The sequence below is a fragment of the Diceros bicornis genome, chromosome 23 (assembly GCF_020826845.1).
Source record: "Diceros bicornis minor isolate mBicDic1 chromosome 23, mDicBic1.mat.cur, whole genome shotgun sequence".
Classification (NCBI taxonomy): Eukaryota; Metazoa; Chordata; class Mammalia; order Perissodactyla; family Rhinocerotidae; genus Diceros; species Diceros bicornis.
In genome coordinates, this window is record NC_080762.1 from 36,509,950 (window position 1) to 36,528,584 (window position 18,635).

An 18,635-nucleotide genomic window follows, 5' to 3' on the forward strand; every position below is an offset into this window, starting at 1 on the left:
TGGCTTTGGTAAACTCCCTTTTTCCTAGCTAGCGTGTCTCTCTCAGAATAATTTATATAATTAAACGTGCTTTTCAGAATAATTTATCTTAGAGCATGTGTTCCAAGTTCTATCTAGTAATTTTTAAACTTCAAAAATAATCGCCCTGTTCAGTTACAAGGTTCTAAAGACAGTAAAATGTCTTGTAATGTGAGTAACATTTTTTTCTTAGGCGAAGTGCTTTAGAGCGTTTGCCTAATCCTCACAACATTCTTCTGAATTAATATAGGAATCAACAATTATTTTCCTTAAAAAGTGGGAAACCTGAAGCACTGTAAAGTTAAGCTTCTGGCCCAAGGTCACAGAGTAACCAAGGCAAAAAATCTGGGTATTCCAACTGCTGTTCCAGTGTACTTCTATTATTCCTGTTATCTTGAATAAAATATGGTGTTTAAAAATTTATATCGTAATGCTGAGTCTCTACTGAGCAGGGCTGCATAATGTTAAATTTTTAAAAGAAAAATTACAAACCCAGGTTTAAGTAGTAAAGGGATTAAGTACTGAAGACTTTTTTAAGATCGTTGATGGCAGTACTTATGAAACAAATTGCCTTACTAACAAACAGTGTCATGTTGTCCTAGACAGCACTGATAAGAAAAAGTGTACGAAGAATGCTCTAAAGACCCATGGAACAATTATGGACCATTAAGTTGGCACTAAGCTACACTACAATAAGAGTCATACATATTGTATTGAATGTTGACACACAGAAGGGTGACAGGAGTTTTCAATAATGTATTTTAGAAAACTGTTCATTTTTTGCTAATGTTTATCGGAATATAAGACCTATAAAACAAATAAGGAAGCATTGGCCACTGAGTCTTTTCATGCCCAGTATCCAAAAATCAGGCCGTTTTTTTCCCTCCTGTTCATGATGGTTATTAACAGAGCATTGGCTTTTCAGATGGTGCCAATCCTGTGATGAGGCACTTGAAGAGTTTGAAGGTTGGGGCATGTGAAATACGGAGCTGGAAGGAAGCATGCTGCTATTCCATTGGAAGCAAAAGGGAGTGTAGGCCCATAGAACACTTCTTCTTTGCCCTCTCTGCTTACATCCAATACCTACAAAAGAAGAAAAGAAGACTGTACAGCAAAAGCGATTGCTCAGAATAAAGTTGTGAACACATAAAAGGAAGCCTGCAGTTAAATTCAGTTATGCCATCATGACTATACCTTAGGCATTGTTATTTTTCTCACTAGTATAATACCGGAAATATGTATTAAGTTTCCACTAAGTGCTATTCTATACGTTTATGTTTGTGAGTGTACATATATATGTAGATATATTTATAATCATTTAATCTTCAGAACAGTGATGAGGTAGGTAGCATTATCTTCATTTGATAAAACTCCCTTAGACTGGTTCAATAACTGGCCCCAACTAGTTAGTAGGTATTATCATATGCTGGCTTAAAATCCTCATCTATAAAATGAAGAAAACAACACTGACTTGCAGCTTTGTTCTAAAAATTGGTGACATTTAGCTCATTTCCAGCACAAAGAAAATTACAGCAAGCTTAGTAGCAGATCCAAAATCAGTTCAGTTGATTCTGGAAATTTTTTCCCAGTTATTTCCCCTTCAAGCGGGAGTTCCATCTCTTTCTTTATATGGAAAGAGAGGTGCTGGCTGCCACCTCACCAAATCTGGTTTAATCATACTACTAGGAAAATTCCTTCTTGAGGAAAGCTCGTCATATCCTATTTGTCAAACCCATCAGGCTCTTTCGAGCCCTCAATCACCTTAATCTCTCTTCATTTGACCTTCCTCTAACCTCATTTAAAACCTTTCCTCTTTTGGATTCTGTGATTAAAAAAAAAAGTTTGCATTGACATTGTCCTATTGCTATCCACCTTTGGTCCCTTTTCCTTCACCTGCATCCTAAATGTGAGTGTGCCCCCATATTCCAACCACAGACTTCTTGGTACTCCTCTTTAATGATCTTGTCCACTCTCAGGCCTTCATCTATCACCTAGGGGAATAATTCTAAAGCCTTGAACTGCAATAATAGATGAAAGGGGCCCTTGAGATTTGGGGATCCAAGCTCATACAGGAGGAAATCACTAAGGCCTAGAATAAAAGAAAGATCAAACTTCTAGCTGTTTTTTCCCAAATGGACATTTAGCTGTCTCGTCCCATTTACTGAACAATACACCCTTCACTACTAATTTAAAATATCTCTATTATATGCTATATACAAACTTTTTCTTTGTTCTCTTTTGTTGATTTATGTATCTTCCTGCAGTACTGCAGTTACAGTTGTTTTGAATGGATAGGGGAAGTCTCCCCCCTTCACTGAAAAATTTCTTGGTTACTCTTACACATTGACTTTCCTAGAGAAACTTTAAGATCAGTATGACAAGTAGCATTCCCCACCCTGTGAGAAAAAGGAAAATCCCAGGGGGATTTTGATTAGTATGTCATTAACTATAGGAAGGAGAAATCTTTCAATATTTACCTTAACTATATAAGGTTAAGTATTGTCTTCAATTTACAGAGAAGAAAATTGAGATACAGAGCAAGTTCAGTGACTTGCTCAAGGTCACACAGCTAGTAAGTGGTAGAGCCAGTATTTGAGCTCAAGGTTGCAACCCAAGAAAGAGCAAGGATTTTGTGCCATTCATGATATCCCCTCCCCAACTGAAAACATTTTTAGAAGACAAAATATCAGTTGAGGTCATCATCCTGAGTTTTTTTCTGGTTCCCTGGGCCAACAGAGACTGCATATGGTAAGCAGATGTAATTTATTTAATCTGTGAGAAGGGAAAAGGAAGCGTTGGCAGTTTTTCTCCAAAATACTCCCCTGTAAACTGGCAGAAAGGAGGCGTTTGGGAGAAGGAGGTGCCAGCTTGGCAGCATACCCTCCAGCCAAGAGAAAGTAATCTTAAATGAAGAGCAGTGGAGGTGATCTGGAAACAAACTAATCACTTGCACACTTATGCAGCTGCTCCCTTACGTGCTGCTCATCATCCACGGCGCACCAGAGTAAAGTCACTCTCTGTGCCAACGTTTGCTTACACACCCACTGAATAAACACGAGTGCCTCACTTTCCTCAGGAATCTATTTTTAATATTTTCCATGAGTATTACTAACAAGTCGAAATCTCAATCTTTAAACAAGTATTAATTTAAGAGCATCTCAGCTTTTCTCTTGTTTGGATTGCCCTTGTAACGGATCAAGTAGTCTATCCTAGGTAAAGTAGAAGGAAATGAAATAGTATGCTTTCTCAACATCTGACATGCTTCATCCCTTTGTGGCTGAATCCTACAAATGACAGTTAAATAAGCTTTGATTAAGAGTCCAGAAGGGGCAGTCTAATGAGACAAGTTATTGGCTGGTATTTTCAAGGGCAAAAAAAAAAATGATTTTAGTCCTTCTGGATGTTAATGGACCAAGCTCTGAACTATTTAAGTGTGATCTTCATTAATCTTAGTCAGCCTTGCCCTTAGAATCTAAGGATTATATAGATTTGTGACTTAGGAAAAGTTTAAACTTCAATATTTGTAGCATCTATACTATTTTCTCCACCACTTTTTCTGTACTTTTTTTTCTTTTTTTTTTTTTAAAGATTTTATTTATTTATTGTTTCCCCCCAAAGCCCCAGTAGATAGTTGTATGTCATAGCTGCACATCCTTCTAGTTGCTGTATGTGGGACGCGGCCTCAGCATGGCCGGAGAAGCGGTGCGTCGGTGCACGCCCGGGATCTGAACCCGGGCCGCCAGCAGCGGAGCGCGAGCACTTAACCGCTAAGCCACGGGGCCGGCCCATGTACTTTTCAACCTGCTGATTTGTACTTAGGAATTTCCACTGTCTAATCAATATTTTCTCATAAATGCTATCCCAGTCTCCCATTATCTTGCTTCTCTGTTGGCTATTCTTCCAGCAAGTGGTAAAGAAGTGGCTTGCTTTTGAACATGTAGCTAGTCTCTACAACCATCAATATATTACTGTTCGTGAACCAAAATAAATAGTTCTGTAGACCCATAAAATAAGGAAGTATTTGAGACTGTGCAACCATAGTTCAGAATGAATGGTAATATATCTTGTAACCAGTTGTCAGTAACTAAAATGAAACATATGAGATATACGATGAGTCTCTTATCCATGAAGACTTCCATTCCAAACATCTCTGTAAGTGACAATCCATATGCTTATATGGATCCTTGTTATCTATAAACATTAAAGGCTCTTAAAAGCCTTTATTAAACTTATCTGTGTTTTGTAGGACCAATGTGCCAGCCAAGGGAATAAACATAGCATTTGCAAAATGTTTGATTTTGTACATCAAAATAGCTACTGGAACACAGAATTACAGAACTACATATAATGCTGACTTTTTTGAAAAGCAAATATATTAGAATATTTTACTGTCCAATCTCACAGGTGAAATTTATTCCACTAATACATTTATTAAAACATTTATGGGTGCTGGCCCGGTGGTGTAGTGGTTAAGTGTGCGTGCTCTGCTTCGGTGGCCCAGGGTTCACAGGTTTGGATGCCGGGCGTGGACCGACGCACCACTTATCAAGCCATGCTGTGGTGGTGTCCCTATAAAGTAGAGGAAAATGAGCATGGGTGTTAGCCCAGGGCCAATCTTCCTCAGCAAAAAAGAGGAGGATTGGCACTGGATGTTAGCTCAGGGCTAGTCTTCCTCACAGAAAAAAATAATAATAATAAATAAATTTTTTTAAAAAACCACTTATGAATCACCTCTCAGAATCACCTTAATCCTGAGGCTACTGTAGAATATCTTCAGTGGTTTAAAAAATATATATGCATGCCTTCATCTTTTGAGGACAGATTTGCTTATTTGAGAACACCCAGAAGTCATGTGTATATGATCACTGATCATTCTAACTTTATTTCTATTCCTTGAGCTAATTTAATATTAAAATTAGTAGAAATATACCCATAAGTATATTTAAAATTTGCATCTTCATAATAAACCCAAACTTGCTTCCATTGTGCAAGTAGTCAAATGAAGGGTCCCAAAACCACTTAAAAACAAGGGTTTCAGCATTACAGAGCATTGCCTGTTGCCCAGGTCTGTGCTTCACAATTCTGAAAAATAAAAAATAAAGAGAAACCCAAAAGACAGTGAAGACTAGAAGCACTCCTTGAAAGAAAACAGTTGTTTATTGTTATCCAAAAGATATGACCAAGCTCTACTACAAGGCTACCTTCCATTAACTAAAGACTCCCTTAAAGACTTTCATGCTTTTTCAAAGAATTAATTTGTGGCTTTGATAGTTTGTTCTACTGTATTATTGTTCCTTAGTTCATTACTTTCCTCTCACTTTTATTCTTGCTCTCTCTACTTTGAGTTTATTTTTTGGTTCATTTCTAACTTATTAAGCTATATCCCACAAGCTTTGCTAGGTACTGTTTTCATTATCACTCAGTTCTGGGTATTTTTTGAACTTCCATTATGACTTTTTCTTTAACCCATAAGTTACTTAGCAATATGTTTTATTGTTTCCAAATATACAGAGGTTTATTTAACTTTTTGTTAAGTTCTAACTTAATTGCATTGTAGTTAGAAATTCTACTCTACATAATACTTAATTTTTGAAATTTATTAAATTTTTCTTAACCCTAACCCTAGTACATGATTGGTTTTTGTAAATGTTCCATGTATGCTTAAGAAAAACATATTCTGGAATATTCTCCAGGACAGATCATACGTTTGGCCACAAAACAAGCCTTAATAAATTTAAGAAGACTGAAATCATATCAAGCATCTTTTCCAACCACAATGATATGAAACTAGAAATCAATTACAAGAAAAAAACTAGAAAATTCACAAACATGTGGAGATTAAACAACATGCTACTGAACAACCAATGACTCAAAGAAGAAATCAAAAGAAAAATCAAAAAATATCTTGAGACAAATGAAAATGGAAATACAACATACCAAAACTTATGGGATGCACCAAAAGCAGTTCTAAGATAGAAGATCATAGTGATAAATGCCTACATTAAGAAGAAAAGAAAGAGCTCAAATAAACGACCTAACTTTACACCTCAAGGAACTAGAAAAGGAAAGAAATGACAAAGATCAGAGTGGAAATATATGAAATAGAGACCAAAAAGAAAATAGAAAAAGTCAATAAAATTATGAGCTGCTTTTTTGAAAAGATAAACAAAATAGACAAACCTATCACTAGACTTACAAAGGAAAAAACAGCAAGGACTCAAATAAATAAAATTAGAAATGAAAGAGGAGACATTACAACTGATACCATAGAAATACAAAGGATCATAAGAGACTACTATGAACAGTTATATGCCAACAAACTGGACAACCCAGAAGAAATGGATAATTTCCTAGAAACATACAACCTAACAAGACTGAATCATGAAGAAATAGAAAATCAGAAAGTCTGAACAGACGAATTACTAGTAAGGAGATTGAATCAATAATCAAAAACCTCCCAAAAAAGAAAAGTCCAGGACCAGATGGCTTCACTGGTTAACTCTACCAAATATTTAAAGAAGAATTAATACCAATCTTTCTCGAACTCTTCCAAAAAATAGAAAAGGAGGAAACATTTCTAAGCTCATTTTACAAGGCCACCCTGATACCAAAACCAGACTAGGACACTACAAGAAAAGAAAATTATAGGCCAATTTCCCTGATGAATATAAATGCAAAAATTCTTAACAAAATATTAGCACACCAAATTCAACTGTACTTTTAAAAGATCATACAACATGATCAAGTGGGATTTATTCCAGGGATTCAAGGATGGTTCAACATCTACAAATCAATCAATGTGATAGACCACATTAACAATGAAGGATAAAAATCATATGATCATCTCAATAGATGCAGAAAAAGCATTTTAACAAAATTCAAATCCTCCATTCACGATAAAAATTCTCAACAAACTGTGTATAGAGGGAATGTACCTCAACATAATGAAGGCCATATATGACAAGCCCATAGCTAACATACTAAATGGGGAAAAGCTTAAAGCTTTTCCTCTAAGATCAGGAACAAGACAAGTATGCCCACTCTTGCCAGTTTTATTCAACATAGTACTGGAAGTTCCAGCCAGAGCAATTAGGCAAGAAAAAGAAATAAAAGGCATCTAAATTGGAAAGTAAAAAGTAAAACTGCCTTTATTTGAAGATGATATGATATTTTATATAGAAAACTCTAAGGCTCCACCAAAAAACTGCTAGACCTAATCAGCAAATTCAGTAAAGTTGCAGAATACAAAATCAATATAAAAATCAGTTGTGTTTTTCTACACTAACACCAAACTATCAGAGAAATTAAGAAAACAATCTCATTTACAATTGCATCAAAAAGAATAAAATACCTAGGAATAAATTTAACCAAGGAGGTAAAAGATCGGTATAGTGAAAACTGTAAGACATTGATGAAAGAAATTGAAGATGACACAAATAAATGGAAAGATACTCTATGCTCATGGATTGGAAGAATTGATATTGTTAAAAATGTTAATACTACTGAAAGCAATGCAATTCCTATCAAAATTCCAGTGGCATTTTTTCACAGAAGAAAAAATCCTCAAATTTGTATGGAACCACAGAAGACCACAAATAGCCAAAGCAATCTTGAGAAAGCAGAACAAAGCTAGAGCCATCACACTTTCTATTTTCAAACTATATTACAAAGGTATAGTAAACAAAACAGTAGGGTATTGGCATAAAAACAGACATATAGGTCAATGGAACAGAATAGAAAGCCCAGAAATAAGCCCATGCATATACGGCCAATTAATTTATGATAAAGGAGCCAAGAATATACAATGTGGGAAAGAATAGTCTCTTCAATAAATGGTGTTGGGAAAACTGGACAGACACATGCAAAAGGATGAAATTGGACCCCTATCTTACACCATATACAAAAGTAAACTCAAAATAGATTAAAGACTTGAACATAAGACCTAAAACCATAAAACTCCTAGAAGAATACACAGGGGAGTAAACTCCTTGACATTGGTATTGATGATTTTTTGGATTTGACACCAAAAGCAAAGGCAACAAAAGCAAAAATACACAAGTGGGACTACATCAACCTAAAAAGCTGCAGAGCAAAAGAAAGCATCAACAAAATGAAAAGGCAACCTACCAAATGGGAGAAAATATTTGCAAATCATATATCTGATAAGGAGTTAATATCCAAAATATATAAAGAACTCATAAAACTCAATAGAAAAAATCCAATTAAAAAATGGGCAGAGATCTGAATAGACATTTTTCCAAAGAAGACATACAGATGGCCAAGCGGTACGTGAAAAGGTGCTCAACGTCACTAATCATCAGAGAAATGCAAATCAAAACCACAATGAGATATCACCTCAAACCTGTTAGAACAGCTGTCATCAAAAAGACAAGAGATAAGTGTTGGTGAGGATTGGAGAAAAGGGAACCCTTGAGCACTTTTGTTAGGAATGTAAATTGGTGCAGCCACTATGGAAAACTGTATGGAGCTTCCTCAAAAATTAAAAATATTAACTACCATATGATCCAGCAATTCCACTTTAGGGTATATATCCAAAGGAAACAAAATCACTATCTTGAAGAGATATCTGCACCCCTGTGTTCATTGCAGCATTATTTACAATTGCCAAGATGTGGAAACAACCTAAGTGTCCATCAATAGATGGATCAAGAACATGTGGTATATATATACAATGGAATGTTATTCAGCCATAAAAAGAAGGAAATCTTGCCATTTGCAACAACATAGATGGAACTCGAGAGCATTATGCTAAGTGAAATAAGTCAGACAGAGAAAGACAAATACTGTATGATATTGCTTATATGCAGAATCTAAAAAAACTGAACTTACAGAAACAGAGAACAGATCAGTGGTTGCCAGAGGCAGGGGGTGAGAAAAATGGGTGAAAGTGGTCAAAAGATACAAACTTCCAGTTATAAAACGAATAAGTTCTGGGGATGTCATGTATAGCATGGTGATTATAGTTAACAATACTTTTAACTATAACTTTCAATACTGAAAGTTGCTAAGAAGATAGATCTTAAAAGTCCTCATCACAAGAAAAAAAAACCTTTTGTAACTATGTGAAGTGATGGATGTTAATCAAACTTGTGATTATTTAGCAATATACACATATATAAAATCGTTGTATACCATAAATTAATACAATATTAAATGTCAATTATATCTCAATAAAACTAAAAAAAAAGAAAAATATATCTTCTCTGTTTGATCTAGAACTCACATCCATTAGGACAAGCTTGTTAATTATGTCGTTCTTATCTATGCTATGCTTGCTGATTTAAATCTGCTTGATCTGTATCAATAATAGAAGTATGTTCAAGTCCCCAGACAAACCTCTGGCAAGATAAACCAAGCAAAGAAGAGACAAAGCAAACAATATTATGAAAGTGAAGGGGGATAGAACTAAGGATAACACAACGAATATATGCTAACAATTTTGAAAACTTCGACAACATGGAAAAGTTTCTTGAAAAAATATATATACCTTATGAGATGACACAGAAGAAGTTAAAAGCTTGAACAGTCCTGCAACTATTAAAGATATGGAAGCAATTCCTAAAAATCTTCCCACAAAGATGACATTAGAGGGGCTGGCGCTGTGGCTTAGCAGTTAAGTGCGCGCGCTCCACTACTGGTGGCCAGGGTTCAGATCCCGGGCACGCACCTACGCACCACTTCTCCGGCCATGCTGAGGCCGCGTCCCACATACACCAACTAGAAGGATGTGCAACTATGACGTAAAACTATCTACTGGGGCTTTGGGGGAAAAAAAAGGAGGAGGATTGGCAATAGATGTAAGCTCAGAGCTGGTCTTCCTCAGCAAAAAAAAGAGGAGGATTATCATGGATGTTAGCTCAGGGCTGATCTTCCTCCCAAAAAAAAAAAAAAAAGATGAGATTAGATACTTACTACGAGTAGTTATAAGGATATATTTTTCTGGAGACCAGAAGAAAGGTCAGGGCTAATACATGTCAATATGTTATCAGAGAACACGTAAAATAGAAAAATAACTATAGTAAGAATTGTAAAAAATAAAAAAAAAATAAACAATAATACCTTGAATGTGTATATCAACAAAAGCTATTGCTGTTCTGAAAGGCCCAACTGGCAACTTGCCCCACCAGGGCTGCTCACATGCTGGTATGGCCAGGGCTGTTCTTTGGGGCAGAAGCTGTCCCTGTAAGACCAGTCATAAACCACTACTGCTCACCTCTGCCAGGAAGGAAGAACACCTTTGTAGATGGCATTTATGGAAATGAACAAATTGCACTATAAAGGAAATGGAAATGGAAAGGTGATATTTGTAATGTTTTGGGGATGTCCAAGTACTATTACCAAAGATTTCTAGATTTTTTTTGGTTTATGAGAAAGGGAAAGTATCCAACTTTCCCCCTTTCCAGTATATATTACATATATTTTCAAATCTCATCCTTATCTTTATTTCAATAGGGCTCAGTCATTTATTAAGCATCATTTTGGGGATGCAGGATGAAGTTCAGTGGCTGAACTAGCTGCACAAAAGGAGCTCAAACCTCTTGCTACATGTAAATATCTCTTCCTTCAGCAGCAGCGTTGCAAGAAGTAACCTCACTGAACCACTGGAACGAACTTCAAAAGGAACTTCAACCACTCACCTGGATACAAGCCAGAGGCTCATTTGTCCAAATCGAATATCCACCAACTAAATATATTCTTTCATTATGGACAGCAACTCCAGATTCATTTTGGCCTAAAGTAAAGAGAATTGAATAAAAAGAAAAAATAAATCCATTTCTTTCCATGTCTTAATTAACCCTTTTGCCACTGAGGGATACAATTTCCCCCTGTGGCATACTTGTATACTCCACGGGATTTTTGCAGCAACTAATCACTGCCTCCCAGTACTGAGAGGGAAGAATTAACCACTATTTCTCAGAGAATGAATCTGTGTCAGGTCAGAACCAGGCCACGACACTTATTAGCCAGCCACATGAGTAAATACAGCATTAAATACAGCAATAATAAGCCATATAGAACTAGAGTTTTTTACTATGTTGTACGCCATTAATTTACAGTGGTGGAAATAAGGCATATTTTAGAAATGCAAAGCATCTCTTGTACCTACAAATGCTTTTAAGGCAAGTGCTTACATTTGTAAAGTAATAGCTGCAACCCCAAGAAGGCAATAAAACAGAGTCTTGCCCCTAGCGTGCCCCAAATGAAGACAAACGACAGAAAAGATCGATAAAGTCACTACCCTCCCTTTCTTTACATATACAACAGTTTTAAGACTATATTAAAGTTCCTGAGCTGGGACCAGCATGGATAGTCCCTAGATACTGACACGCCAAAATGATGAAAGGTTCCTCCCCCACTTAAACAAGAAGACAGAATAACTCACTACCACATATTCTTCCCTGGAGGCCATCAAAGAGTGAGATAGTCTCTTTTTATTGATGGGCTGACACAGGATTGACTGGGGTAATAAATAAGCTGGATCCTATAGCAGAAAGAATCACCGATCCAGGGAACGAGGGGCTAAGGTACCACTACAGCAACTTAGAGAGAGTTAAGTACTTGTACGTGGGCCTCAAAGATCCTTTTTTGCAAAAACAGGAGCTCAATACAAAGCATCTAAAATCTCTCACGTTGGTTATGCTCGCAGTGGTCCTCCCCCAGCAGCAGCTGTGAGTGACTGACTGCCCACTCAGCATATTACAGTGTCTCCAGGCACTAGTCCAGCCCACCATTTTGAGTTTGTAATTTTCCTATTAGTAGAGCGGCCTAGAAGGGATCTGATCACGTGTGGATGTTAATAATGCAAGCTGACAAGGGAGAAAAAGTTTTCGGCTCCATAAAGAAATGTCAGGGGTAAGCTGTTCACTGCCTTCCTTTAATCGGCTTTTGGGATGAGGATGATCCATACCAAGTGTTGCCCGTGCTAATGCCTGGATGGGTATGCCTGGCCAGAAATGCCACCAAACCCCTATGCACAGAACTGCTCTAAGGTTTAGTCTTTAGGAGAATACAGCCAGAAAAAATATTTGATAGTGACAAATAATGAAGACCATTCTCCTGAACTCACAAGAAATAAGAGGACTAAAAGTAGCGAGAAATAAAAAATAAATTGCTTCTGTTAAGAGCTATTAGCTCTTTCAGGGCCTGGTTCCTCTCACTTGTATCAAAGTTCCTGTGTGAATACTGATTGACAATAGTGGACTTGACATGCCTCTCTTAGCTATGTGAGAACATGCACAAAGGTAACACAGGCCCTGAGAAACTAGATGCCCAGCCATCTGATGGAGTCAAATTTTGTGAGATAAATAATGCGCACCTTTATGGTTGATAAAAGCAAGTTGTTCTACCACCATGCACTTAATATTTAGAGATGCACTAGAGATATCTGAGAAAACAAGTTTGGCAACTTCTCAAATCTTTTGCTTTTCCTGATTTACTTAATCAAAGGTACTTGCCAGTCAACAGGTTGAAATTACAACGCGTCCACTGGTCAGTGTCTATGTCATAAGAATCTATATGCCGCACAAGGATCCGGTCGTTATTGTAGTCCAGGTCATTGCCTCCAAGAACATAAAGCTTCCTTTGGACAGCAGCCATGGAATGGTAGACCCTTCTCTGCAGCATGGGGCTGCGGCTTATCCACTTATTCTGAAAAAAGAAATTCAGGTGAATCCTGTTAATAGGAGAACTCCATGGCAGAAAACAGCAGTGCCTCATTAGTAGAGGGAACCCTAATTTTTGTCAATCACATTCTATTTGAATGTTGTTTATATACTTTGAAAGGTATGGGCCTCTTACCTGAGGACAAGTGCAGAAGAACCCACATATTCCAATTCTGTTTCGCAACTTACAAAAGGCATTTCCTCCTGTTTGGGTTGCATGCTATAGAGCATTTTGCATTTGTAAGGGGAGCATATGAGAATATAGAAATGTTCGTGATGGTTATCTCATCCAATTGCGAGAACTTACTCACGCGAGTTACTTAAGAATGAAAGTGCACGGCTAGGTATACAGTATACGGTGGTATAATAATTAAGAAAACAGGTTCTGGATCCAGGCCTGAGTTATAACCGGTGTGTGACCTTCAGCAATTTACTTAACCTCTCTGTTCCTGTTTCCTCATCTATAAATGGAGATAATAAACCTACCTAACAAGCCTGTTGTGAAGCTTAAACAAGCTAATATACATAAAGCATTTAGAACAGTGCCTGGCACATAATAAATGTCGGATAAATGTACACTAAAAAATTATTGGGATAATAATTACTGGCTGCCTGAGGCCCCTATGTAAGCTAGGGCGAGGGTGGCTGCTGTTCTTTCCCAAATAAACCTTCTGAGATCAATGGAAGAGCTAAGATCTGGTTTAGCAACAAACTGCCTCTGTATCAGCTTCCTTTAACATATTTATAATCACATCTTCTGCCAAATTGGGAAAAGTTATTTCTAGGCACGCATTTATTTGTTTTGGGAAAAGGCCAAATTTTTTATGATAACTTTAGGGAATAGTGAAACTGCCAATATTTGGTTCTAGGTCACTCTCAGTAATGAGAAAGGTATGCTCAACTCCTTTTAAATAAGGCTCCTGTTTAAAATATAATGTAAAATGTAAAATTAGATGAAAATCAAATATGACTTTAATTTTAAATCTTAACTGAGTAATGGACAGGTAAGTAAACCTAACCATTTCATTTCCTTTCTACAGAAACACTAACATACAGGAAGAACCCAGATTCCTTTTTGCCAAGAAAAATTTGGATTTCGACCAGAAAAATCATATGATGTTTTGAATACATAGAATTTCACCAGTTCACAAAGCTGTAAAGGAAGAAGCAAAAAAAAAAAAAAAAAAAGTTTTGCATAAATATTGGTCCATTTACTACAGGCATATCTACTAGCTCATTTCTAATTTCTCTTTTTTTAAATAAACACTTAAACAAAGTGGTTTGTACGGTTTGAAAGGCTTGCATTTATCTGCTCTCCCTTTTTAAACAGGTCATAATAAGCATCTTCCAATTAAATGTCTTCTTTAATAAAATAGTCAATCCTTTCTTTCAGATATTCTGCTAAGAAATATCTTTAATACATTACACATGAGTGGATTTAACTGAACACTCTGATGATGCTTTCCTTAGGTGCTTTCTATGAGGCAAACCATTACAGTATTAGGAATCAATGTTTGCATTCGCAGTCCAGTCCCCTGTCACAGGACTATGGATGCCATCTGGTTTGTAAAGCCTGCCTGCATCCCCTGATTATATCTTTAGCTTCCTTCACTGCCGTGCCTGCCAGGTGAGCTGCGAACCACTGCAAAGGCAAAGAAACAGAGAGGCCTAGTGGGGTCATTCCTAATAAGCTAGCGTGTGAATACTAATCAGTGGTGGGGAAGCAGAGGTCACCCCAGCCTGCCTGTTGGCAGGTAGCGATGTGCTCTGTGGCAGATGGCAGGCATTATCGACTCTCCACAAAGGCCTAGAAGAGAAATAAGCACCAGGGCTGAATGATAGAGTTATTGAGATTCTGAGCAAGATGCAAGCAGATGTGATGTTTGCCGGTACCCACCGTAAACAACATGCCAGCAGAATTTTTAAAAAGAGCATGTGTGTACAAACATGAAACAGAACTCATTTGAAAAATGTTAACACCTTCTTCCTCTTTAACCACGTGTGCACCGAACTCAAGCAACTGCAATTAATGATCCCTCTTGAGACATCTGGCCCATGGACATGTGGTCTCTGAAATCTACAGCTTCTAATGACATCAGGAAACACATTTGCAAAGAGAGAAATACCTTCATTAAATTCAGAATCGAATAATGGTTAAAAAGATACCAAATAGACTGAGGTCACTCAGGACATATATTTGGTGGCCAATCCTGACCCAGACTGCCAAAGCCAACCTGTTGTTTCATGTTCTATTATCTTCAGTTGATGAATATTAAACCCTCAAATCAAATCATTTTGGAATATTGTCATAATCATGAAAAATATTTATATTACCAAAATCACAGAAATGGCGAAATTCAGCCAACATTTTCCAAGGTCACAGATATTTTGGTAGAAGGAAAAAAAACTGTTCTTCTTTTGGGGAAAAAAAAAGTCATTAGTGTGCATGAGAAGTGGACAGAAAAAGGGACAGGCACCATCAAAATGCTTCCAGTTCAGGCCCCAGCTGTAGATGAAAAATATACTCCAACTCTTCAGGTACTTTTACTTCAGATTTGTCCTAGGCACTGTTCTAGGACATTTTGGCTATATTGAGTTAAATAATTAAAGTTATTATTTTATTTGGCAATAATGAAACCATAAGCATGTTTCCCTCCTGGAATAATATGCCTTCTAAAAGGATGGGGCAACAAGCCAATCAAAATCCTTTCTTCAGATGCCTCTGAATATGAACAGCCACTTGAGATAACAGAAACAAAGGGCATTTAACTCGTCAACATATTTTCTCTTTTTTCTACATTATGCAAAACTCTGAAACAGTTAAGCATTGTGTATACCAAAAAACTGAAGGGGCTGAAATTTTGTGAGAAAAAAAAAAGCAACCAAAAAGCAGTTTATCCAGATGCTTCCTTTTCTCTATATAAGTTTAAGATGCATGCGTGTGCACAGACTTGACATTCCAACTACTAATTACTGTGGAAATCTTTTAAAATTCATTTTAATTAAGGTAATGAGCTTTTCTTATATGATTCTTACCTGGTTAGGTTCATATACCATTAGTCTGTTCTGATATTGTGCCGTGTTAGTTACTCCACCTGTAATGGATTAACATGTGTTAGAGCTTTCATGAATAAGAAATAGGATATTCCAACATAAGAATGAGACACAATTAAAGGAAAATTAGCTACTGCTGAGGATCTGTTTGTATACCCTCGTGGTGAACCCATGACATAATTAAGAAGCTTACTGTTGAAGCAGTTTCATTTTCAAGAAACATTTCAGAAGCAATCCAGTTGAGAGCAAGCAACAAGTATGCTGAGATTATCAAGAGGTCCCCAATTCGGGCAAGCTGCCCTGCATGGCCAGATGAGAGGAAATGTATGGGGTCAGAGTGGGAGTGAACACAGCACACACAGACAAGTTTCTATACAATTTATGCCAGGGATGTAGTTATAGGGAAAATTCTTGTCCTTAGCTAAATGGGCAGTTTTACAGCTCTAACCTTCTGTACACTAACACAGTGATAGCGTGATATCTCTTTGGAAGAACCATATGTAAGAAAAGGCATTACTTCTCAAAAGAGATCCAGAGCCAGTGCTGCCCAACAGAAAATAGCAAGAGCCACAAATGCAAGTCACGTATGCAATTTTAAATTTTCCAGCAGCCACATTAAAAAGCAAAAAGAAACGGTGAAATTAAACTTTGTGTAAATTTTATTTAACTCAATAGAGTTATGATCACTTCAACATGAAATTAATATAAGAAATAGAGATATTTTATGTTCTCTTTTTCATACTAAGTCTTCAAAATCCAGTGCGTATTTCACACAGCATATCTCAATCCAGATTAGCCACGTTTCAAGTGCTCAATAAGCCACACGTGGCTCACGGTTACCACATTGGACAGCACAGGTCTAGAGTGCAGCAGTGCAATTGCTGTTGTCTTCAATTTTTTTGAAGTCCTCTTGACAACTGCTTAGATCCAAAGGACTTGAGACCTTCTGCTTAACCAAGAACCACTAAAGAATCATCACACTTCTCGCTAAGTTTCTCATATTTGTCCTCATTCTTTTCATTGTGGTATACATTGAGCCCTATAAAATCCATAAATTATTGATTCTACTTTAATTTTTACCATCAGGGCTGGCCCTGTGGCTTAGCAGTTAAGTGCGCACGCTCCGCTGCTGGCGGCCCAGGTTCGGATCCCGGGCGCGCACCGACGCACCGCTTCTCCGGCCATGCTGAGGCCGTGTCCCACATACAGCAACTAGAAGGATGTGCAGCTATGACATACAACTATCCACTGGGGCTTTGGAGGGAAAAAATAAATAAATAAAATCTTTCAAAAAAAATATTCTGTAATTTTTACCATCAAATGGAAAAACTAAAAAACAACACATAAAACAGCACAGTGAGAAAATATCACTAGGAGATAGTAAATGTTAGGTAATACCAGGAATACGAGAAAAAAAAAACAAAAATCAATCTTTAGAAATATTGCCTTTAGACATTGTTCCAGATGCTGGTATAAAATGAATAATATTCTTATTTTAATAAGTATCCAAAGAAACAGCTAATTTTGCAATAAAGATCTAAAATTGAGCCAGACTAAAAACAGTTTCTTATTGAAATTTTTTTAATTTAAAAAATGTATACTGTTACAATATTGACCAAGACGGCCTTAACATTCTCCTCAGCTTGACTATACTTTAGACAGGCTTCTTCCTGTTTCTAGGCCCCGACCTCCCTTTTCTTAGAGCACTTAATCAGAAGCCGTGTAATTGTACATTCTTTCTCTGCCTCTTTGAGATGTAAATCATTTAAGAAGACCTGGAAGCCATACTACTGAAATGTAATCATCAAGGAAGATAATGCCCCTCTCTCCCATTTCCTATGGAGGGTAGGAGCCTAACTTTGACAGGTGCCAGTCAACAAACATAAATGGCCTAATCACAGAGAAAAACATTTACAGACTCAGGAATAAAGGAATGTGCCCAACCCATCACATTGATCAACCCTCCTCCAAAAGTCCTTCAGTACTTTTCCACTAGCTCACCCCAAGAGTTAAAAACCCTCCTCCCTCTTGTTTTTCAGAGGAGATGATTTCAGACTACATTCTGGTCCCTCTCCCACAGTGCAATAGTCTTGAATAAAATCTTCCTTGTCTGTTTAACTTTGTCCAGTATAATTTTTATTTTCACAGTTCAAATATTTTGAATAGATCACCACCATCAAGTCCACGGCCAGGAGACAAGTCAACCAGAATCCAGAGGATTTTCAACTAAGCTGGAATACTCAATCAGTACTAATGAATACATAAAGAGGAGGGGACATGTTGAGGCCAATCATTGCTCTCTCATTCAACCCCAGTAAGGAGATAATATCTTTCATGTAATTGACCATGCCTATTATTAACTGGAGGGCTTTTTTTTTTTTAATTCTCTCTGAAGCTTGCAACCACTTTTAAGATCAATAAAAGCTTTGTCTGCAGAGGAAATCCACAAAGAACAGAGAGAAGTGAGCTTCCTGCCCTCAAAGAAAGTCTTCTCTGCGTTTCTCATTGAATGTCTCATTTTTAAAATGAAATCAAAGGAAAAGAAAACACACTTAAGAAAGCTGAGGCTGAAATGCCTACATAGAGTCAAAATGCATGTCAAAATAAATACAGGGGTGTGTCTGCTCCTTCCTCCCAACCTTCCTTTTCTTATCTGATTAAAAATTGAATGTCCAATAATTCTTTCTCAGCATAACTACATAAGAATAATCAAATCTATTGAGACCTCACAAGTCTTCAGGGTTAAAATGATTGCCAAGTGCTTTTGATCTGGGCCATAACCACCAGATTAATGTCCAGCTCGCCTATAATCATTTCTCCAAATGAGAGGGAACAGAGGGTAAAGCTCTCACTCATTATTTCAAAACTTTGATGGTTTCT

The 18,635-nt window shown here is 37.0% G+C and overlaps 1 protein-coding gene across 4 annotated transcripts in view; it reads right to left on the minus strand.

Moving 5' to 3' along the window:
• Positions 1–229: 229 nt before the first annotated feature.
• KLHL32 (kelch like family member 32) overlaps positions 230–18,635 on the minus strand; it is a 192,740-nt gene continuing 174,334 nt past the window's right edge. For 3 of the 4 annotated variants that reach the window (XM_058566598.1, XM_058566600.1, XM_058566601.1), the window contains 4 exons: positions 15,738–15,796; positions 12,495–12,687; positions 10,677–10,771; positions 230–1,101 (listed from right to left, as the gene is read on the minus strand). In XM_058566598.1, the coding sequence (XP_058422581.1) occupies positions 940–1,101; positions 10,677–10,771; positions 12,495–12,687; positions 15,738–15,796 (509 nt within the window). In that variant the 3' untranslated portion in view covers positions 230–939. Of the gene's footprint in view, positions 1,102–10,676; positions 10,772–12,494; positions 12,688–15,737; positions 15,797–18,635 lie in introns of those variants that run through there. The other variant, XR_009223552.1, reaches the window with a different exon arrangement.